This window comes from Malaya genurostris, chromosome 3, assembly GCF_030247185.1.
Source record: "Malaya genurostris strain Urasoe2022 chromosome 3, Malgen_1.1, whole genome shotgun sequence".
Classification (NCBI taxonomy): Eukaryota; Metazoa; Arthropoda; class Insecta; order Diptera; family Culicidae; genus Malaya; species Malaya genurostris.
In genome coordinates this window covers 261,842,580-261,867,109 of record NC_080572.1, presented here as the reverse complement: position 1 = coordinate 261,867,109, position 24,530 = coordinate 261,842,580, and the positions used below count along the sequence as shown (strand labels likewise).

Sequence of the window (24,530 nt, the reverse complement as noted above, 5' to 3'; positions counted from 1 at the left end):
ATGAATTTTTAAGTCCATTGGCATAAACAATCTTTTTCGATTTCGGAAATCTCAGTCCCAAGTACCCCCTAAAAAAATTAGACCACACAAGATCTGGACGTTTCATGCATTTCTGAGACATCCGGCATAAAAAAGATATTCAGTTTTACGATTTTATTCTACGCAAATTTCCATGTAAAAAAAGATCTCAGTGAACGTGGAAAATAAAATTACTATTGCGTCCCGAAACAGAATTATCTGTGACCTAGCATCATCTGAGCCAGAAAATTCATTTGTATTTGATTGCTGCACTCATCAGCTAGACAATCTGCCTTGTTCACGAGCAAGCACTAACCAAACTAAGAAAATCAACCGAGCCCATATTTATAGATTCCGTTTTGTGCGAGGCTTCGCACTGTGCAGATGAGTGCGGTTCATTGTCATACATGACGCATAACCTTCCTGTACCGACCGAATCAGAACTGATACTGAATGACATTCGAGGTGTGAAGAAACGATCAAAACCGTCGACCGAGTTCAAGGAATCAAGAGGATGACTTCATTACAGCATGCAGCGATTGGCTCATGTAAACATGGGTCAATTTGAACAGAATTTTTAATGGTGTACTATTGAAATACTGAAACGATCTTGCAGTATGTGTTCAAGTTGAATGTTTTCGAAATGAATGGTAATTCAATTAAATATATCCATCCAGTGCATGAATCGTGAGAGAATTTTTCTACATTTATTCGCTCCACATCATACTCGGAGTATTTCACAGCCCTTAAAAAATGTACAGTCCGGTAATGATCGGTGCTGTGTGGAATTTACCAAGAGAGAATCGCAAGTTGACAATTATCGCATAAAATCGAGTCGATGATTCGACTTGATGATTATCATACTAGATTGCAATATTTCGAAACCCTTGTGTGAAGCATTCACAGACATTTTTATAGACACAACTTATACAAAGGTTATATGCACATAGTTAGAATAAGCGGAAATAGTAAAATGATTCTATCGCAATTATAAACTTCCCGTATATAATCGGATCGCGAAACGAGAATAAGCGACCGTTTATTGTTTCAGAGAGAATCCCTACAGCAGCGTGCTAACCCGTGATGTTTAGACGGGTTATCGAGAGAAATTCGCTCTCGCACTGGTGTTCATTCTATGTTGAATGAACTATGCCGGTGTTTTGTTGCTGAGATGATATTCGTCTCTCTTCGATGGCACTGATTGAATCGTGCGAAGAGTTGGTAGAGAGCTTTATTTGATATGATAAAAACCATCCTTGTATCAACAAATAACTGAGTTGTACGTGCTCAAAATTATGACAGAAAAAGGCAAACACATGCGTCATGAATTTTTCTCTTTGATACTCGTTTATACAAAGCATTTTAGCAAACTTGATCTATCTAGCTATTTGTGATCATCTAATACTATTGGAAATTTTATAAGACCGCACCAAACGAACTCTTCTCATTCTTGTCTATCGCTTGGCATCCAAAAAAATGTAGTCCGAAATTTGGTACTTACGTTCTTTATGGCGGTCTCAGACGGACGATTATGTGCAAAACGTTGTTCTGGAGTTAACCTATTCATGATGATGATGATGAGACGTCACTTTACAATGTCGAAACAACTTTCAGACAATAGAGTAATCCCTATTGAAAAAACAAACCTCCTAAAAACTCCCGTTACAACAAGAAATATTCACGATCAAAGACTTACCACTCTCTTGGAGGGTAAATTATAAAAAGGTTCCTCATGTAAAGTAACTCACGTCACAAGTATCTATGATTATGTTATGATTATCATCATAACACAATTTTGTACTGAATCGATTTGCAAGTCACCGTTTCGCTCGTAATTCTTTAATTCTTCAAGTTAAATGTAGCAAACCCATCAACAAATCATCGAGACACAAGCGCTTCAAATTAGGTCCGAAAGATCTATTGGCACATAGCCGTGAAACTGAATTACCGGTAGCGACATCTACCAATGAAAAATGGAGCAAAAAAGGGGGGTTCTTCCGAAAATTTTCATGTCGGCAGTAGTAATTTGATAATATGTTTTGTTTATTCGATAGTATAAATAAACAGCAGCAATAAAAGTAATAAAAGTAAACGCGTAGTAGAAGGAAATCGATTTCAAAGTGATTACTGGTACTTTTTTTTTGTGTAAACTACAATCAAACATGTAATATCTTCAGAAATGTGTGAAATTGGGTAAGGTTAGGTTTTATCAGACCAACTTTTTTTCAAACAGAAATAAGTGTAAAGTTGATTTGACGAGTACTAGAATGTTTAGCGATCGAGGACGGTTTATTTTGGATAAACCGTTTTTGAAAAAAAAATATAGTTGCCTTAAATTCCACTATTAAGAATTTAACTATTACTATTACTATTACTATTACTAACGTAATAGTGACAGACAGATACTGGCATTTCGAATGCTATTGACAATCATCCTCAGTGTATCAGTTTATAAGTCTGTTTTTTTCAAGAGCGGTTTAGTTTCATTCTACTAACCGCTCAAACCCCAAATATTTTGGATACTTTATTTGTTATTTTCGAGCAATTGAAAAATGGTATTGAAACAATTATGCTCCATTCTAAATAGACGAAAGTATCATCTCTAAACAAGCAGCGCCTCTACAATTCATTTTACCGTCATTGTGCTAATCGCCGATAATTCTAAATTGGCCTGCTAGTTATCGGAGAATAAAAATCAACAGCTAATTCGTATTTAATATACTCAAATAAACACGGTGTGCAGCAAACGGAAAATTGCAGCAACACATCGCACACAGTGCATAAGCGACTATCTAGTGAGCGAAAGAATGTAACTTTCAATTTAGTCATCTACTCGCTAGTAAAACTATCTTGCTCGATCACAGTCAGGCGTTAACTGAGTAAAAAAATGTGAGGGAGAATATATTTATCGATTCTGTTTTGTGCTATAGTTCGTACTGTTTAAAACGGTCAAGAGGATGACATCATTCTGCCAAGCAGTGATTGGCTCGTGAAAATGAAGGTCAATTCAATCCGATTTTTCAATACTCTTGAAATACTCAAACGAAATTGCATCATACGTTTAGGGTAAATGTTTCCGTATCGATTAGTAGTCGAATGATCTAACTACAGCAACAAATGATTGAGCTAGAAGCGTTCAAAGTTATGATAGAAAAAGGTTACACGGCAAATTTTGTAATTTTGAATTGACTCCTGGCCCCGTATAGTGAAGAGTAAGGTACACCAAAACCTCCATTTACGAAACAATCGTAAATCGAATCATGACGTGAGAAAAGTTTACATTATTTGGAATTTTCAACGTGAAAAAAGTTTACGTTATTTGGAAATTGCAATGTAAAAACAAGTTTTTCTTATTGGTATGTATTATTGGATATGTATAATATTATGGATAATTTTGGAACGAAAATCATCAGTATTTGCGGGAAAAGGATGTTCTCAGTCGGTTCAATATCCAAGATGGCGACTTCCGGTTCATCGATATTCGTTACAAACCATCAGAATATGGGTGTTTTCGGAACGGATTTGATGAGTAGATATCGGAAAACGATGTTTGAGGTGGTTCCGAAATCCAAAATGGCGGGTTCTGGTTAGTTGCTATTCCTTGAAAACACTTACAATTGGTGTCGATATTACTCGAACTGCTCAAATACATTCTCAATGTGCATATTTTCGGAACCGGTTTCATGAGTAGTCGCTTACGTTTTTGAAACAGAAGTATTATAGCCGTACTCGGTGCCTAAAATACCAATCAAATCTGTTTCAAATTATCAAGACATTTTAGGCTAGACAAAGGGTGAGGGCAAATTGTCAAAATTCGTCATAAATTTCAAATTTGAATCAATAAACGGTGATCTAAATAAAGCTAAATTCTGTATATAAAGACCTGGATCAGATGCCTATGCCATCGTGGAACCACCTCAAACATCAAACCCGTTCCAAAAATACCAATATTGTAGTAGTTTCCATGAAATATAAATAAACCGGAAATCATTTTCATTGCATTCAAAAACCTCTTTCGAAGTAGATTTGTAAGAAAAGTTTACGTTATTAGGGATTTGGGTCGCAAAAAGAGTTACGTTAAAAGTAGTTTGGGAGGTTTGGGTGTATTCTTAATGCCAAAATATGAAACCGTCGAAATGATAGTAGGATTTTCAACCCATTGCCATTAACAGGCAATGCAATAAAGATCGGATCCTTTTGTTGTAAACTGTAAATTTTATCCTAGAAACTTTCGAGCGAATTAATTATGCCAAACACTAACAAACTAACAATTGTCGGGCCACTTCAGCCACTTACCTTTTGATTTCATCCGAAATTTTGGTCCGCATCTCCTCGTTGTCGTTGAAGTGAATCTCGGTGGAGTCGAAGCGTACAAAGTCCACCTTCGGTTTGCGGGTGTTGTTGCTGTTGGCACTGCTGTTGTTGGCATGCTTTCGGATTGGAACCAGCTCCTGTTGGTTGTTCTGCTGCTGTTGGTCGTGCTCTTCTGGGATACTGTCGGTGGAATCACGTCCTGCTACCGCCGGTGTGGAAAGTGAGAATCTACCCGGCGACGAGGGCGATGGTGAGGGTTGAACCCGTGAAAATGTGGGTGAGCTTGCCGGTGAAGGCGACAGCACTCGAACGCCGTGATTGCTGTTAGACTTAGCCTTCCCAACTTGAACGCTAGTCTGGACCCTGGCGGTTGCTGTGCTTTCGCTGTGTGCCAGCTGGTGGTCGTGCTCTTCCGTCTCACTCTCGTGCACATTTTCCATGATACTCTTACTGGTTGAGCGTTCTAAACTAGCGTTACACTGTTGCAAGTCGGTTGATATCCAAACCCCGTACCTCGGGTTCGCCTGTCAGTGTAATCAGCTGACGCTTTGCACCCGTTGTCCGCCCACCATCAATAACCCGGGGTAGGAAAAACGCTTGCTTGCTCAGTGGTTGGCGCAGTACTTTTTACTTGAACTTCAAATATCCCACAACCGTTGTCGTCGTTCCGTAGCACTTGTCGCTCGGGGCAAGGACCAGATTTATTCCTATTCCGGCCCAGGTTCCGTGCAGGTATGCGGAGAGAAATGTTCGCTTCTTGCTGCCTCCGCCTTTGAATAGAATTTTAATTAAGACGGGATGATTGCTCTCGAGGGTTTTGCCATGTAGCGTTAAACTCGGGAATTATATGCACACCAATTGATGCCTGCGAAAAAAAACGGACAGAGATGCGAGAGTAGAAGAACTTATTAGAAAGTGAATTTTATGGGAATAATTTAAGAAACGATATCAAAATCACGATGGCACTTTGAAGTTTGGCAGGTAAAAGAACAATAATAGAACAAACTTGTACGCTAGCACAGTAGCTTTTGGTTGTACAACTTAAAACCCGACTCTTTTATTATATAGAAATGTTATTTCGATAAGAATTTGAGTACTTTCTTTGACGAATTTTGATCAACAGGTAAATCAAGTTGCACTATCAAAAATTGGGCTTGAGCTCGAATAAAACGAAGCCCAAAAGATGTACTCTACTTTATAGTGTAATTTTCGTATTTTTACATTTACAGTATTTTTACATTTCAGTATTTTACATTTATTTCAGTATTTTTACATTGACGTTCTTACTTCCACTTTTACCTTCCTTTTGCTCACATACCACTGCACAGTGCAATGATAATTGTACTGAAAAAAGATCATTTTTTAAATAAAATGTTGATGACGCGAAGCTCCTGCCAGTAGCCAAATTCCAGTCACTTAATGTATTGAAAAAAAAGTAGATTGAAAGATGCAAAATTATTCTTCTGTATTTTTTTGCAAAAGAAATTCGAGAAGACAATTCTTTCAGTGATAAATTTCAGCAAAACTACTACAAAAAAATTTGGGAGGATACCATGGAGGTATTCTTTGGACAGTACTATCTGCAAAAAAGTGATACCACCGGAAAGAAAAAATTGAACCGTCGATTTGTGAAAGATATTAGCAATTCGTTCGGAATACCGGATGGTAACTTTGAGAAACTATTACACCACTGTAGAAAAAAAGAGGACTTTTTTGGGAAATTATTTTGGGACCAAAAAATGGAGTTATCCGAATTTTGTCTAAAGCACTTTTTAATATGTATATTTAAGTTAGAGATGGTCGGGTATAGAAATTCTTATACCCGAACCCGACCCATACCCGAGTGATCAGCAAAAAAAAATTACCCGTACCCTACCCGTACCCGATTAAAAATGAAAAAAATTACCCGTACCCGACCCTTTCCCGAAAAAAAAAAATAAAAAATTTTTCCCGTACCCGATTAAAAATTACCTGTACCCGTACCCGACCCGAATGAGTAGTAAAATTTTTACCAAAATTCAGTATGGAAAAAATAAAGTGTTTTAGATATCGAGCTGTATCAGGCTCTAGTTGGTAGGTAAAATACATTAAAATGCTTGTTTACATTTAAAAATAAAAATACACTGTGAAGCAAGAATACAGGGTCCGCCATGTAACTTTTTTTCAAACATGCAATAAAACACAAACGGTTCATCCGAATTCAAAATTTATTTTTTCATATTAAAGTACAATCCGTCCGGTTAATTGTGGAATATAATTTTATTTAAATGGCTGCCTCGGCTGGCCTTGCAGTACGCCATACGGTCGGTCCAGTTTTTTAATACATTTTCGATTGTATGCAGCTTTACTTCAGCTGTGGCTGCTCGAATGTTGTCCCTCAAGGCTTGAATTGTCTCTGGCTTGTCCACATAACACTTATCTTTGACAGCCCCCTAAAGATAATAGTCTAACGGCGTCAAATCACAGCTCCGAGGCGGCCAAACAACATCCGAATTTCGACTGATAATTCGATCTTCGAAGACTGTGCGCAGAAGATCGATCGTAGCGTTGGCTGTGTGGCACGGAGCGCCGTCTTGTTGGAACTAAATGGTGTTCAAGTCTTCCTCTTCAAGTAACGGGAAGAACCAATCGCTAATCATGGCGCGGTAGTGCTCGCCATCGACCATGGCGGCGGCTCCTGCCTCATCTTCGAAGAAAAATGGACCAATGATGCCGCCAGACCAAAATCCGCACCAAACCGTCACTCTCTGAGGATGCATCGGCTTCTCTATGATAAAGTGCGGGTTTTCCGTCCACAGATGCGACAATTTTGCTTATTAACATACCTGCCGAGATGAAAATGTACCTCATCTGAGAAGATGATTTTTTTGCACACATTCCGCAACATTACCATGATTTTCAAAGTAAAACTGCACTATTTTCGCGCGTTCCTCAAGCGTATACACAACCAATTTCGTTCAGCGGAAGGTTACAACTAAGTTTCTGTCAAATCAGAAGTGACATTTAGGTTACCAATGCCAAAATAACCGCAAGCTCAAAAATAAATTTTAGATGGCCGAGCCTATAGATTTCCAATGTCTTTGGTACTTTATACTCATTTACAAATGTCAACAAAAGGGAGTAATATCTACTCAAATTTTTCGAGAAGCATAGTTACCCAATATGTCGTAATACCCGTTGTATTCAATTTTGGGTAGGTATGGTTTTTACGAAACACTGCGACTTTTGATCCAATTCTTTAGAACTACAAGTAAGCGTGCTCATTATCTTGACTCACAAATAAAAATTCAAATTCGAATCACTTGATAAATCACGTAAAATTGTTCCAAATGTCAAATTGAACACTATACGTGACGAAAATGAATGTTATGAGAACATCCCCAAAAATGAATAGTGTGTTATCAGTTCGTTTACGTGAATTGACCAAACTTCAAATAATGTACGTGTATTCCCGGTGTTAAAAATTCAATTTTGAACATGGTGAACAGTGAGTCCTTCAAGTGTAAGTAGTTTGAACATTCGTAGGAAATTTTTTTTGGTTGCAATTTTTTACTACAAAGCAAAATGAATTATGATTTTGATTTAAATTAATCTATCAACTATGCTCGTTTTTGTAAGCCTCACAAACCTACACCCACGAAGTTAACGGTAGCTGGTGGTTTTTACAGCCATTGAACTTCTGTGCCACCTTCGGTGGAACCCTCAACGAGTGAACACGGTGAAAATTTGAGTATTTCGTGAGAAAAGATTTTCACCCGTACTTTTGCGATTCCACGTTGTCACGCGTCGAGATTTTCACTTGTAGTCCAGTGAAAAGTAACGAAAATTAATTGGCAATATAGCCCAATTTGCTGTGCCATCAATCGGTGTCATTTCAAGTGAGGTGACACCACCCAGAAATGAAGAATAGGAAGAACTTCTATGCAGATTTTCTGAAATAAATGTTCATGTTTTTATGGTAAGAATCTTAATGATTTATATGAAAATATACAAGTTTTCTGGTATCTGAATGTGATATGAGACACCACTACACTACATTTTATATATGAATCAAATAATTTTTACTGGATTGTGCATTAAACAGCTTAAAAATGGCAGTCCATTAAAACCTACGTGAAAAGTAGATTCCGACCGCAACATCTTAGAGCTAAGGCAGTGTATCTTATTAAATATGTTATAAACAAAGTAGGGCGGGAAATATTTACATAACTTTTCACGTAACTATGATTGATCGTTTTTTTTAAATGAGGAGAAGAAATGTTTTTTTTCTGGAAAAAGTTGCCAGTTGTCAGGTCTGGTCCTAGGCGCGAATGTCAAAACCCCTTGAATCAAATTGTTTATTTTTCGGAAGAACTGTTTTGCAATAAAAAATTCTCGTCAACGTGTAAACATATTTATGTGAAGTACAAATGGTCGGGTAATCGATCAGAAAAAAAATTCACCCGAACCCGATCCGTACCCGAGTGAGCAGTAAAACTTTTTACCGGTACCCGACACGTACCCGGTTGAAAAGAAAAATTTTTACCCGTACCCGACCAAAAACCCGTCGGGTACGGGTACGGGTCGGGTTTCGGGTAAAATACCCGACACCGGACCATCTCTAATTTAAGTACAAGAAAATGATCAGTTTCAAAAATTGAAAAACAAAATGGCGGCTTGGGGCATTTCCGAAAATCGGTTCAGCCATATCTGAGAATATCGAGTGGCATTATTTGTCACATACATACATACACACATACATACATACATACATACACACAAACATTTTCTCAGTTCGTCGAGCTGAGTCGATTGGTATATGACATTCGGCCCTCCGGGCCTAGGTTCTAAAGTCGGATTTCACAGTGATTGCATTGCCTTTCTATATGAGAAAGGCAAAAAACGCGTAACTTCGGAATTCCGCGTGAAAAAAGACCTCAGTTTAGAATGAGCGGCAGCGGAGTTCAGGAAATCCGCCCCAGACATATTTTTCTTGCGCCCGGCTAACAGGAAACTACTCAAACTGTATTTATTTAGCTTTTGTTGTGGATCATAGGATGTTTTATTTTGTTAACCTAAAGGAAAATGTCAAAGTCATCCAGCGGAAAATTTTCTCGTCAATTATTCGAAATTCGTCGAGAATAAAGAACAATTTGAGTTTTGCTGAATTTTATCACTTTCCGAATTTCTTTCGAATTTGTTTTCTTTTTCAAATGTCAAAAAAATTCATCTTGAACTTTACGGGAATCACAAATTAGGGAAACAGGCAAAATGTTTGGTTCAATTTCCTTTCCATGTATGATTTTTGCCTTTCTCATATAAAAAGGCTATGCAATCACTGTGAAAATCGACTTTTTAACCTTTTAACCGCAAGCATTAAATGAATCATCGCGCAAACCGTATTGTACAAAACTGACACATAGCAATACGAAATATATTCAGTGGGCTAACGACACGTTTTGTTTGTTCATAAAACAGGTACTAAATATGATGGTTTCAATTAAATAATTTGAGGAAAACGTATTTGTGCATATTGTTTGAGACGGCCAATTTAGTCATTCAATTTGTAACCAAAACGTTATGTGGTTTGTATTTTCGAGATGTATATGACAGGTAAGTTATTGAAATTAATGTTAATTTAAACTTAATAATCACATTGCACATTGCACATGTCACCGTAATCAGTCATATCCCCTGCATAGTCATGTAATTTATTACTCTCGTCTCGTGTCTAGCCTTATATTTGTACCGTTACAATTTTGCATTGAAAAATTGCAAAATTCGCACAATCAATCATAATTCGGAAGTGTGGAAAAAGCATACCGATTTAATTCGTATTCACGTCATCCAGTTATGTCTCTGACATTACCCACCCGTTCCTTTTGAAGCATCCTAATGCATTGCTTTGCTTTGACAAGTTCTCAGCAAATCTTAGGCGTGCTCCGAATTCTTCAAAAAAACCTTTGTGATGTCCTTTTTATTAGAATTTTTGATTTACTCTGATGAAGGCTGCTTGCCCTTTGAAAATTAATTTGAAAATTAACGAGGGTACTTTAGTGAGCAGATCGTTTATCTATGTGAAAAACAGCCGTATAATTCATATGTTACGAGCATTAACGTATTGTTCTGGGTATGCAAAAAACGTACTAAAATTGGTTACAATTGTTGCTCGAATTTCTAAGAAAAGCTAGATTGTTTAGTGTGGAAGTTGTCAGTTCAACGCAGAACTCACTATCGTTAGATTGTGCAATTTTACGTAAAGTTTGTCGTTACACGCCGAATGCGAATCAATACAAGTAAACGTCTAATAAAGGTAATCTTTAAGTACTCTTGAGTATCTGCTTACAAAAACTAAGTACACAATAAAGATTTAAGGGTACTTCCTAGTAGATCGTTGGTTTTAAATTGGTCGATTTTTCTTAATCTTATACGAAAACTATTCGATTAAATCACAGAAGTAGAAATTGGACAAATATCGGATGAGCTTAACCTAATACAATACATAAAAATTTACGAAGAGCATGCTTAGTATTATTATATAAATTATAATGTTTTATAACATAAATTAAAAAACAAGGCTACCGCAACTGGCACAAGTGTGACCAAAATGCAAGACAAACTTGTTCACCAATTATTATTCAAACAGCGATTCCCTTGCACAGCCTAAATGGTCTTAATTTCGTGCAATTACTTAATGCATATTAATTATCCCATTACAAACCGATTCACTTTTGTTTACCTTAGCCCCGTTCGGGTTTGACTAGGCCACCGGAGTCGCGTGTGCCCTAAGACTGCAACATTCGCGAATTCCGAACGACCGTCAAGTGCGAGAACCGCAGGGACCGGAGAGGCGGCAGGCAAACTGTTGAACTATAAAATCGAAGGCCGACTCTAAAACTCATCGTTCGGAAAATGTACAAAATAAAATCTGTGACCGGTCGCTAGTGGGCACCTGATCCCAGACAGGGACCGTGTCCGAGAACAGGTTCCCTTTCGTTGTAGTAACATAATTTATCGTCGAATGATACGCCACTACCCCGTCGCTTGTCGCCGGTAGCACTGAGAGTGACAACCGCCAATTTGTTCGCATCTCAATATGTGACAGGTTCCGCGGTTCGGTTTTTGCAGGACAACGATGAATTTCATTATCGATTTTATAATTGACGTGTTTGTTCAGGCGCTAATTTGTTCGACAATTTTAGCGCAGGACGGGGCAGGTCTGAAACCAATACCTGTTGATCGTGAAATGAGAGGCAATAAATTAGACACTGATTTACTGGAACAACGTTAATCGGTCGTCGCCAGTCGCAGTTGCGTGCAGTACGGTTAGATGCTCGACCTGCATCGCAGGCAGTTGGGTGGAATTTGCATTTGCAACCGACGATAATGCAGCCGATGCGATAATTGTTTTGACTGGCCTATTACAGATGTACTGGTTGTGGATTTATTTTTAATTTTTAAACAGCTCATCACAGCTGGAAGCCTTGTACTTCTCTCTTGTGCTTCTTGTGCTTCTTGTGCTTCTTTCTTGTGCTTCTCTCTTGTGCTTCTTTCTTGTGCTTCTTGTGCTTCTTTCTTGTGCTTCTTGTGCTTCTTGTGCTTCTTGTGCTTCTTGTGCTTCTTATGCTTCTTGTACTTCTTTCTTGTGCTTCTCTTTTGTGCTTCTTGTGCGCTTCTTGTGCTTCTCTCTTGTGCTTCTTGTGCTTCTTTCTTGCGTTTCTTGTGCTTCTTGTGCTTCTTTTTGTGCTTCTCTTTTGTGCTTCTTGTGCTCCTTTCTTGTGCTTATTGTGCTTCTTGTGCTTCTTGTGCTTCTTGTGCTTCTCTCTTGTGCTTCTTGTGCTTCTTTTTTGTGCTTCTTGTGCTTCTTTCTTGTGCTTCTTGTGCTTCTCTCTTATGCTTCTTTCTTGTGCTTCTTGTGCTTCTTTCTTGTGCTTCTTGTGCTTCTTGTGCTTCTCTCTTATGCTTCTTTCTTGTGCTTCTTGTGTGCTTCTTTCTTGTGCTTCTTGTGCTTCTCTCTTGTGCTTCTTGTGCTTCTTTCTTGTGCTGCTTGTGTTTCTTGTGCTTCTTGTGCTTCTTTCTTGTGCTTCTTGTGCTTCTTTCTTCTTCAACACACTTCGCAGCCGTTTTTTTAGCGTACAGATTCGTTGCATGGCTAGTACTATGACCCTACTGACACTAAGAATCCTTCCGGTTCGGGGCTCGAACGTACGACAACTAGCTTGTAAGACCAGCGCCCTATGCAACCGTCAACCCGGGCGAAAATGATCTTATTTATGCGCTGTAAGCCTACTTTGGTACGATTATGTCACGTGGAAGAGACGAAAATATCAGATTCCAAAAATGTCGCTCATACTTTCTTCTGATACAGACTGTTCATCTTAATAATCAATAACTTTTGACTGTAATTCATTATAATTTCTCATAAAAATATCCGGGACCTAATCATTGAAACAGGGCTTAAAATTGAATATGTGTTAGTCCATTATGAATCAGCTTTTCTTTATTTAATCTTAGTCCGTCCGTGAAACCGTATATCCGGTATATCGAAAACAGTTTACCTAAACGACCAATAAATTCTATCCATATTCTAAAACAGAAACGTTTCAACCGTACGGAGCTTTTATCCAAACATCGAACAACGTCGATTGCCGACAAAGCTCATGTTGACGACTTTCTGCCATCTGTGTGCAACTTTTCGTTCCATCCAACAATAAAGAGGAAAGAAACATCGAAAGTTCATCCGTATTCATTTCGAGCTTCAAGCATGAACCTATGAATTCACGTAGGCCCACACAATGAACCGCCGCGTGCTGTTGGAAAAATCGCAGCGTGGTATTCATGTTATCACATCACATCCGATGCTGGGCGTTATTTAACACGTTGTCGACTTGCGGTCGTGGTTTTCCCGGAAAAAAAGTTCACCCTAAGGAATTCTGTCGTTCTTAAAGCAACCGCAGCAGCAGCCAGTTCGGGCGCGATGTGATGCTAATAAAGCTAAACTGAACGAGATTACTTAGCGCGACTCGTATCGATCCGTGGTGCGGCGGAGTTTGCTTTGAAGTTTTATTTCATTATGGAAAATTTGAATAGCCTGAGGCCGCGATGTATCTGCTTTTTTCTTGCTCAATGTGGGTTTTTATGGCAGATACCGTAATAATCAGTGTCTACTTTAAGGCCGGAGGCATAGAATTCTCGGTTGGAATAGAAATGTACTAGAAATTTGATTATGATAATGGAATCAAAGGTTTGTGCTGAATGAATTAGCGGCGTGTTGAGTTGAATGTACGGTACCCTTGAGCGATAAGGGCATACCAGCAACTCTTACTACTGGGCACTAGGTTTATCGTGTAAGAGCTGTTATGATGAACAATTAATCTTTACTCATTGTTATATTTGATGCTTTATGTTTCGAATTAAAGAGCTGGTAAAATTTATTTATTTGCATGATATACATAGTTTGGATAATATAAGTATTGTGAGTAATTAAGTTTAAGCAAATTTCTAAAAAAATGATCATGTCTCCTATTAACGATTTGAAACCTTTCTCGTATCAGAAACTCTGGATACGTATCTTTGAAATCTTCTGTTCATACAAACATTACAATACTAACTAAAATTCAGTCGCTGCCTTTGGGGTTGTGTGAAAATGACAATTACGCCAAATAATACGAAAATAACACACCCTCAGATTATTTTCCATCACTCAGAACAGAACTTGGCAAAATTTAATAGTGCTAAGACAGTATTTCCAATCTGCATTTTACACACGGGTAAAAATCTATTGCCGGTACCATGATTTTTTAATCATGAAATCATGAACCATGGTTTCTCATGCAATTTCTTAAGCAAAATCAACCGTTTTATTCATAATTTATTATTCATGATAGTCGTGACTCATGATTTCATGATGTTTAATCATGGTTCCGGGAATAGATTCTTATCCGTGCAAGATTTTCGTTTTGTAATGGTTGGTAAACTACGGCTATTTACGTCGGTTTTCGACAGTCTCGGTAATAACAAAATTCTACAAAATTTACAAAGAAAGTTTTTGAATGTTATTCTGATTTCAATTTTAAATCAAACAATCATTATTTTTTCTTTCATTCAAAGGATTTATGACAAAGGATAACGTCTTTTTTTACTATTACTTTCATTACACATAAACTGCGAAGTGTGTCGCTTCGAGCGCCGTGCGCACAAAATACGTTTATTAATTCGGTTCTTTTAAGAACCTCCAGTTAACTCCCAAAGTATTGCGATATTTTCTTCCATGGAAATGAAAAAAAAACTGTTGTTGAATGATAAGGCAAGTTCCGCTCCCTGGGAGAACTGTGTATGAAATTTCTTTATGAGCTACTCGCCTCACATGGAGGTACATTTTTCATCAATCTGCCACAGATTTTTACATTCGTCGAATTTCCTTCAATACTGTTGAACAGTGATGAAGTTTCATGATCCGTTTCTTTTAAGAACCATCAACTCAACCCCATATAGTTAACTTAGAGTTTCGATAGTTAAGGTTTGGGGCGAGTGTGTTTCCGAGGGCTATTTTCACGCTTCGAGTCTGATTTTCTCAGAAACGGTAACGAATATAAAAAAAAACCAACTGACAATCTCTTAGAAAATTAGTTTAGATTATTTTTGTGAAAATTTCAGAATGATTTATTGACTTTAGCGGTCGGCAAAGTCTTTTTTCTGAAGGAAGAATTTCATAGCTGAAAACGGTAACTTTCAACTTGTTCAATGAATATGTTATCTCGCCTTCAAAGGCATGCATCAAAAATTTATCCTGACAAAACATAGGTGTTGTCGCGATAAAAATGAAGTGAATGTTATTTTTGTGAAGGTAAGACGATTTCTATGCACGCACCATTTTTTCTGCTCCAGTTTCCTGGTAAGGTAACGAAAAATGAGAGAGAAATAAAATCGGCTCAACAAGGCTGCCAAACAAGCGGTAGCTTTATTGGATGGAGACACATTTTATGCTTATATATGTCAATCCGATTTGACCGATTAATGTAGTCAAGCTTGTAACCGAAAATATCAAAAACTTTCTAGGCCACCCGTCCCATCGAGAGTCATTTTGCACATACACTGAGGTCTCCTTTTACCGCGTAACTTCGGAAATCCGCGTGAAAAAACCGCGTAACCTCGGAAATCCGCATAAAAAAAACCTCCAAACTAAAGAAAAAAAAATTTTTTGATGCCGAATATGTTAGAAATGCATGAAACATCCATAATCCATTGGTGTAATCTCAAAAAAAAATTTTTTTGTGAAACTCGACTTTGGGACATAGAGAAATTTTGAGACTTTGGAAGTCGAAATTTTTTTTTATGTCGAAAAATAACCACGTAACTTTGGAAATCCGCGTAACTTTGGAAATCCGCGTAACTTCGGAAATCCGCGTAACTTTGGAAATCCGCGTAAAAAGAAACCGAATTAAAAAAACCGCGTAAAAAGAGATCCCAGTGTATGCAAGAGAGTATGGAGAGAAAAAAAATGCGCAGAGCGCACACGTGATCGATTCAAAACTTATATGCGAACTGCTGGCCTCAGCCCTTAACATAAATTTAGACAGTTTGATTTGCGATTGTATTTTTTTTGTCACGCCACGCCTACATTGATTGACGTTAAAATACTTGGTATATTATTTGTATGGTTTAGACTTGTCATCGTGTGAACGGGATGTCAACTTTTTTACAACCAACGTTGGGAGATGCTCAATTTGTCCACACCAACTAAATATTCTTGCGCCAAAACTTCAAACTTGCATCTACTGATATTGAAACGTTATTTTCCATGCCTTTTTGTACAATAAAACATATGACGTTTATCATTTGTTCTGATGTTCCATATAATGCTCCTTGAAACAGAGCACGTGATTCGCGCTATTTAAATAGGTTGCCTTCTGATGCATAAGGGTCGAGCATCTCCACGGTACAGAAAAGGTTGTAAGTTCGAGTGCTGCCTCCGGGAATTCATTTCACAAGCTTCCATTTTTTCAAAGCTTCATTCAATGATCATTCCTTCCTAATTACATATGACATCCACTTGATCTCTGAACTTGATTCACAACTTAAAAGTAGCTTTCAAACGAGCCTATGTTTGTTGAAATAGGTTCAATTATCTCCGAGAAAATTAAGCGGAGAAAAAATAAATGCATTCTGTCGGTTACTTCACTTATGCCTTTATAGCTCCGGAACCGGAAGTTAATCTTCGAAATTGATTCACCTTCTAGAAGTAGCTTTCAAACGAGCCAATTTTTTGCTAAAATCGGTTTAGACATTTCCGAGAAAATGGCACTGAGAGAAATATCTTTGAAAGGAGCACACTATCTGAGTCGTATGGTATATAACACCACGGGTCTCCAGAGCTCCAATCAAAAGTAGGGTTTTCAGAAATTCTATTGTCCTTCAATATAGAAAAGGCAAAAAACATCTCAATCCACCTACTGGAGTGATAAAGCATTTCTCTTGTCTTTCAAACAGTCTTGTTGGAACATATTTTTCCACTCACGGCGCTTACGTCGTCTATTCGTCTATATTCTCCAAACCAATTTTTACAAACTTATACTAAAAAAAAGGGCCAATTTCCATAATATAGACTGCTTTTGACATATGTTCGGATCTCACATCGGGTTCCAGAACAGCAGGGTGAGGTGTGTTTAAATGAGAAGTCATTTCCCTTAGTATTATTAATGAAAACATGAGTAATATGAGAAAGGCATCGTTACACCACTAGGTGGATTAAAACAACATTTTAATTAAACATCTATTATATAAGGGTTGCAGGATAGCTGGTAGCACTTGTTAAATTACGTCAAATCTGAAATCAGCATCGCTTAGCTGGGTATTACAGTTTTTTGAGCGGTACGCGTGCCCAGAACACTTTGCCATTCGAATCTACTAGTACTAATTCGCTAGTATCATATATCATTTCGGCGGAAACAACCCTTTGCTTTCAATTGTTTATCTTTAAACCTATCGAGCAAATCTCGCAAACTGTAAAGTTTGTTAATGAAATAACATAATCTTGGACAGAAAGACATCAAGGGAAATTTTTTTCTGATTCGAAGGAAAATTCTCTGAATATTCGAAGCTTTTCAAGATTCATTAAAATTTCATGATTTTCCCGTAATCTATACCAATACTCCTGAAATTAGAAACCGAAATCAAAAAAAGTTTAATAAAATGGGACTGTTGATCCTGCAGATTGTAACGTGAAATAGCGGTTGAAGGTCTGAGGACAGAGGGTCGCGTGTTGAGTTTTAAATCGACCACGTAGCTCGCTCAATCTCCTTTGCGCATCGTATTTCTCTTGTACTCTCTCGTATATAAGCAAACTGTACCGGGTTGCCAGCATACATTTTATTATTTTGATGAGATGTTTTATCACATTAATCTATCGTATGGGTTGGACATTACATGGATTCCAATGAACAATGAAAAAATATTCAACTTTCACAAAGATTGAATGTCTGTGTGTTTGGCAGCCTTGTCGAGCCAATTTCATTTCTCTCTCCTTTTTCAGAATGCTATCAGGAAACCAATGCAAAAAAAATGGCTGATGCATTGAAACTGACTTTGTTTCACAGAAAAATACAAGACTTTATTTTTATCGCGATAACATATATGTTTTTATGTACTAATCGCATCTAAACTAAATTATCTAGACCTTGTCACGGTAAATTTATGATACAAGCCTTCAAAGCCGAGATATTCGATGAACAAGTAGAGGTATGCATTTCCGAGCGTTCTAATTTTCAGCAGTTCTTCAGTCAGAAAAAAATACAACACGACCACTAAACTCAATGGATCATTCTGAAAATTTCACAGAATATTCTCAACTAAATTTCGAAGAGTTTCCAAGTTTTATCTGAAACGGGAAAATAGCAAAAAACCTACCACTTTACGGTACTGTCCTAAGCCCTTAAAGAGTTTCGTGATGGTCGAAAGTCAACTGCCACTGACAGTGTCCAAAGTACATAAAGTGGATGTTAAGGGAGGAGGGTAAGGGATAAACAGTTTCGGGACATTGTTTTTTTCTTATACATTTTCTTGTAGTTTAACATTTCAAAAATATCGATATAAAAAAAAATATTTTTGTGCTCACTTTTAGCGAAAAAAAATATTTAAACGCGTTTTTCTGAAAACCAATTTTTCGAAGTTCGTGAACACGATCCTGTAAAATCTACTGAACCGATTCTTTTCAAACATACTTTCGTAGTATAAAATATCTCCCCCATACGTTTTTGAAATTTTTCCATTTTCATATTACGGTAGTTTTTCACGTCAAAATTGGAGGAAAATTTACCGTAAGATCGCGTTTTTTTGCCCTAATATGCCACGAACTTATATATATATATATATATATATAACTTGAAAGCGACGAAAGGAGGGAAAAATAACTCGTTCTTTAAGTAAATTTTAGAAGATTTACGATTTCGGATAATTCTACGCCGAGTTATCGTGTTCACCGCGCAACGAGATTCTCAAAAGAGGTTTTGGAGAATGCTCTGTTACCGTCTTATTTTTCAATATTAATATACGGAATTTTAACTAAATATTATTTAAGTGATGCTTTATAACGTAAAAAGAAAGTTTGCAAAAATTTGCTTAAGCTGTTTCTCCATAAAAAAATTAAAAAAGTGTTTTTTGATTCAAATTATCGCTTACTCCCCCCTTAAAACTGGGACAAAATAATCGACAAATTTTAGCTAGATGACCGGAAAGAGAAAGTGCGTGCCATAGTTGGGTAAGTTTCTGCAGATGAGAAAGATATCCTCTTGCTGGATCCCGCACATACTTAAAAGAGGAACGCAAGCGCACTTCAAACACTTGTTCGGCTGGATCCATTATTATACGTCAGAGAACAGAATGTTTACCCGACAATGGATTGAAGTCAGAACGAGTGCTTTTTTTTATTTAAAAGACATTTTTATTCAGGCCTATTTGCGTACAAGCTTTACGTGGCCGATTGAGCCGATTTTTTAAATAAAAAAATTTATGTATTCGATCTCGTTTTCACCCTTTTTCTAGGGGGAGAAGAGGTTCCATTTCCCTCCTGCGAGGATTGAGGGGCACTTTGTTCGTGGCTCATCTCGTCGTCCATTGACGCATCGGTGGCATTGTTGATTTCCGTCTTCTTTTAGTTTTCCTTGTTATCCGCAGTCTTGATCTCGTTGCTAGTTACTGTAGAAGCGTCTTGTTGTACATTGGTTGCAGTTGCTGTTTGGTTAGATGGTGAAGGTGTTTTTGAAACAGGAGCACTGCATTCACTAGTTTCCGTTGTTGAGCGGTTGTCCTTGTTTTTGTTTGTTTTGTTTGTTTTCGCAGTTTCAGTGCAAGGTTTGCCGTAGTGTGCAGGTTGTTTACAAAACTGACATGTAACCAGTTGATTTTCATACGTAATCAGCGTTTTACACGTATATATTCCACCTTGACTACAAACGATGTAAGATGGAATTGCTTTACGTAGTTGCATACGTACCACTCGCACGCCATTCCGGATACCGGGGAAAAATTCCGCCATACTTCCCTTTCGATGGAAAGAACTTCACCGTACTGCGACATGCTTTTCCGAACATACCCATCGTCATGCACGCGTACTTCTATTGCATTGTCCGCCATGTACACAGGGATTTCATATTTAAAATTGTCATGATCAACACTATGCACCTCGTTGTTAACCGAAGCGAATGCAATTGCATGTCCTTCACGTTTAAACATAATGTACACACAGTTAGACGCCTTGTTGAATTGAATTTCACTTACATTATTAGCGTCTAGATGCATTCGTTTTTTAAGCAAGATTTCAATTTCATTTGCTGCTGGTCGAACTTTGCAGCGCTTGAAATCAATACAAATTGAACTTGGTCTTGTAGGCTTTCGGGTCTAGTTTCGGGCTTTGTTAAATCGTATTTGCCCATTTCGTACACTCTATTGTTCACTACACTGTATTGTCTTAGTTTCTGTTGTCTCGACCGTAAACGATTTGCGACTGTGTCTGATGAGATGAGAGCACGAACTGAGAACGAGTGCTTCCAAGCTACACTGCTCAGTGGGTCGGAAAGATCATAATGTCGGTTTTCTGGGATTGTCATGATATACTTTTGGAGGACTATTTCAAAACAGAAATGCAAGTATTAGCATAAAATAATGGAGCGATTGCAGACGAAATCGTTTTATCTAAAGCATATGACCATCGATATCATGGTTAAAATCGACGGTTTAGGGTTCCAATTACTCATCCATCAATCAAATTCACTGATTTGGCTCCCTCGGACTATTATCTGCTCCCAAGCCTTAAATCATTTATGATAAATCTATGTGAGTTTTGTATTGAAATTTTAGACCACTACTTCCGGAACCTGAAACCGAAACCAATACAGCTAAAGTTAATATACTCTAGTTTGTACGATGTTTATGGCTACAAGAAACATTACATTGCACTAGTACGCAGTATTCGTGAATACGTAGTTACAATTTGATCTCACGCTCACATCGGTCTTGACAGAATCGTCTCCAATTATCAACCTACCCTGAATCGCTGTGCACTCATCAACTTACCGACTCTACAAAAAAAGGCGAGCACTTCTTCAACTCTAACAGAAGTCAATGACGAAACATAAAAGTGTATATCTTTTTGAGATATTGAGCACTTAAAATTTTGTATTTCTGGATCCAGAAACACGATTCGGAGAATTTGAGAAAATTTGAGAAAATCGACCTAGTCATCTCAGGATCTATGTGCGTTCTGTTTTTGATTTTGAACTGAAAACCGTATTTCCGGGCCTAGAAGTTGGATCTCGATTAAATTGAATGTCATCCGGGACAAGAACAACTTTCGTTTGAATATAAGTTCGTGAAATAGGCCAAACAGTATCTGTGAAATCGGTGTGAATTACATTCAAATGTGGTTCGATTCAATCAATTGATACTAAGTATAAGTATAATTTGTTTGAAGATTCAATCTGAGTTATTTCTACCGTTTTTCATCTTCGTTCCTTTTATGTCACGCTTGACTGAGCACAGTTAAATGAACAAATTAGGCCCCAAACGAATGCCAGTACCAACAATGTTCAATAATACTTATGATCTAACTTTGTCAAACCCCGTCGCTGAACTTTTCCTGTTTCTACATCACATACGATACGGCTAAACATCAATCACCTACCCACCTTCCTTGTTAGTAACTTGGTTGGCAAACATCAAACGAGAAACGCGATCAGCATTTCACCATTCATCTCAACACCAATTGATTGCAGGTATCGCTCAGTACCTGCACTGCACACAGGTGAGGTGATAAGCGTTGTTACAACACTGCAAAGCGAAACGAATTAATTTACTTGTCCAATGAAACAATGCAAGTGAATGAGCTAAAAGTTAAGCTCGATAGATTACAAAGCGATGGCGATAAAGCGATAGTAGTTTAAATTGTGAGCGAGTACGGTAATGTATCCACCTAAAAGATTCAAATTAAATATCTTACGCCACGTTTAAAATTTAATAGGAAGCTCACAGTAGATTGCACCAATCCCGAAATGACTAATCCTTATTGTTTACGAGGACGATGACATTCAACGTCGATTCTTGTCCGCGAGCTTCAGAGATAACAAATCGTTTACTTAATGACAAGATAAAGATAGCATTTAATGAAACTTTGCTTGTAGATGATTTGGAAAAGTAACTGATATGCGATGGAACTCCGCACCTTGGGACGCTGTTGCTACGAATTTGACTGCATTGGAACGAGCATATTGAAGGTAGATGGGATTGAAGATAGTCGGTTTATCAGTGCCATCGATGAGGTGGAAACAAACGGGCGCGTGTCTCGGTGTTTGCTAGCGCGTTTGTGCCGAGAGGAAAGTGTGTAAACTATGTGATAAGATGAGACACTTCACCGCTTTGAGATAGTATCATAAGAAATCGTGATAAATGACTGTCAAACTGTCGTGAAATTGATTGAGTTCAAAAGAGCACAGCAAAAGTGAAAATCAATAACTTTTGCGAATATACACACAACCATGCAGGAATGGCTGAAAATATCTCTGATGCTGTGTACGTTCGGATTCTTCCGGGAGCTACGCCCGTCGGAACCGTTCGTCACCGAGTTTCTGTCCGGAGAGTGGCGTGACATCGAACCGGAGCAGCTGAACCGGGATGTCTATCCGGTCGGTACGTACACCTATCTGGCGGTGTTAATTGTCGTCTTCCTCGTGACTGATATGCTAAGGTGAGGTTGGTGCCATCGAATCTTTGTAATTCAATACCCCTCGTACCATTCAGCACCACTTGACTCCTATATGGTGGTACTTGATCGGTTGCGCTGCCATGGGGCCCTTAGAGTTTACCTTGACTTTTGCAACTGAAAATTTCATCACCATTATAAGTGGATTACGGAGAAGCAGAAAAAGCAGCATTCAGTATCGTGCTAGTGTTAGGCTGTTTTCATCGTATCAGCTCACAATTTATTGAAAAACAGTTTAATCCATCATATAGTAGAATAACGTGTTGCTTTTGATTCTTTCTGAATTCAGGAATTAATTCTCCGAGTTATTAAGCGTAGAGTTAGTTCGTTTTTGTTTGGGGTCAAAAACGCCTTTATTACAAAATAAAAAGAATTTAAAGATTATTCATAGTATCGTCCATCACTAGTTATTATTTTTTCCCACCTCTCACGCAAGTTTCGAATTCCATCTTGAAAAAATGTCTGAGGATTTTGAGGTGATCCAGGTTTTAAGTCAATTTTCGATTTCTGCGAAAGAATTAACCCGATAACCTGCCATTGGTTGGAATAATACACGGAGAACCCTCCGATCATAAAAATGCGATATCGCAATTTTTGATTTTTGCGATAGTTGATTCAACTACTTTCTTTCTGATTCAACCGATATAGTTTTTGATTTGCATATATACAAGTAGTTTAAAAATGTGTTGTTTTGACAGCTGAAAGTAAAACAATAATCGCAATGGAAAATCAACAATTTTATTAGTTGAAATCTGTTCGCGTCGGTTCAAAATGTCAATGAAAACAACATCGATGGTTAGAGCGTTTGAGAAAATTGTGTTCATTCGATTTGAAGAAATTTATTATTCCATAACAAGTGTTTATCGAACAGCGGTGTTGTGATAAAGTTAACCACACATTCGTACAGGGATATTGAAATTAAAAAAAATTTCTAATAACGAAATGTCCTCAACCAAATGTATATGCGTTCATCTAGGGAGCGGGTCATTTTGCCGAAAGAGTCATTTTTTTAGGGTCAAAAATATTGTTTTGCTTTAAATCTCCGCATGTGTTAATCAGCTGAGTAGGCCGTCGGAAGCGGCGGTCTCTTGCATACAAACATGTAACCGCCTCGTTTGCCCGGTCTACTCAAAGCTGTTTTTTTTACTTCAGTTAGGTCCGAACGAGCGGTAGCGAGGTCGGATAGCATACGAACAAAACGATGTGGCGAAGCCGCATTAGATATTTTTCCATCTCTACTCAGTTACCGGAAAATTCCGCAAACAATTGCCTGATAGCTACACTAATAAAGTCAACAAGTTATTTTGGGAATTCCGTTCTGAGGACCATAAATAAACCTACAAAAATTATTCAAGTCCCTGCATCATATCAGAAGTACGATTGTAGGTCAACAAAACGGGATTAACATAATCATTTTTTATTTACTTAAGTTTACGTTCCGTCTTCGACTCATTAGTGCGTCAGCAGATTATGTTGAACCCCCGGATCAACATAATCCGCTGAGCAGACGTAAAGTTAATGCTATTTGCAAGACACTTTTTGTACACAAGAAATGTAACGTCTAAACTGACGTATCGAACGAAACAAGCAGTTCAACATAATCTGCTGACGCACTGATGAGTCGAAGACGAAACGTAAATTTAAGTAAAAATGGTTATGTGCACCTAGCATAAATTTGGGGCTAAAAGCGAACTTTTTCCCCTTCAAATTACCATTTTTTATTTGTCTACTTTTATCAATTCCAATTACGATATTAAGACTAATCACGAATTCGGCAAAATTACCTTTCGGCGAAATGGCTTTCGGCGAATTGATTCTTTCGACAAAATGGCATTCGGCGAAACGGGTTTCCGTTCGTCTATATTTAATCGTTTTCGTTGAATCCATGTGAATGAATGATCATCTCGTAATCTTTCAGGTATGCGCAAAACTTTTATGCTTCAAGCGATTGGTTCAATGTTAAAAGAAA

At 37.7% G+C, this 24,530-nt stretch overlaps 3 protein-coding genes across 22 annotated transcripts in view; 1 reads left to right on the top strand and 2 right to left on the bottom strand.

The window, feature by feature from the left end:
• Positions 1-24,530, bottom strand: part of LOC131438950 (potassium voltage-gated channel subfamily KQT member 1) — an 892,435-nt gene that overhangs the window by 621,083 nt on the left and 246,822 nt on the right. For all 20 annotated transcript variants that reach the window (XR_009231015.1, XM_058609372.1, XM_058609379.1 and 17 more), the window contains exon 4: positions 4,315-5,197. Coding sequence is in view for 19 of the 20 variants with exons in the window: in XM_058609372.1 (XP_058465355.1) it covers positions 4,315-4,772 (458 nt within the window). In the remaining variant the exon portion in view is untranslated. The remainder of the gene's footprint in view (positions 1-4,314; positions 5,198-24,530) is intronic.
• LOC131434307 (uncharacterized) lies at positions 11,781-12,461 on the bottom strand. The gene has a single exon (XM_058600972.1). The coding sequence runs from the start codon at positions 12,459-12,461 to the stop codon at positions 11,781-11,783; it is 681 nt and encodes a 226-aa protein (XP_058456955.1).
• LOC131438955 (thiamine transporter 2-like) overlaps positions 21,887-24,530 on the top strand; it is an 88,129-nt gene continuing 85,485 nt past the window's right edge. Inside the window, exon 1 of the mRNA XM_058609395.1 lies at positions 21,887-22,546. Coding sequence (XP_058465378.1) covers positions 22,338-22,546 — 209 coding nt within the window. The 5' untranslated portion in view covers positions 21,887-22,337. The remainder of the gene's footprint in view (positions 22,547-24,530) is intronic.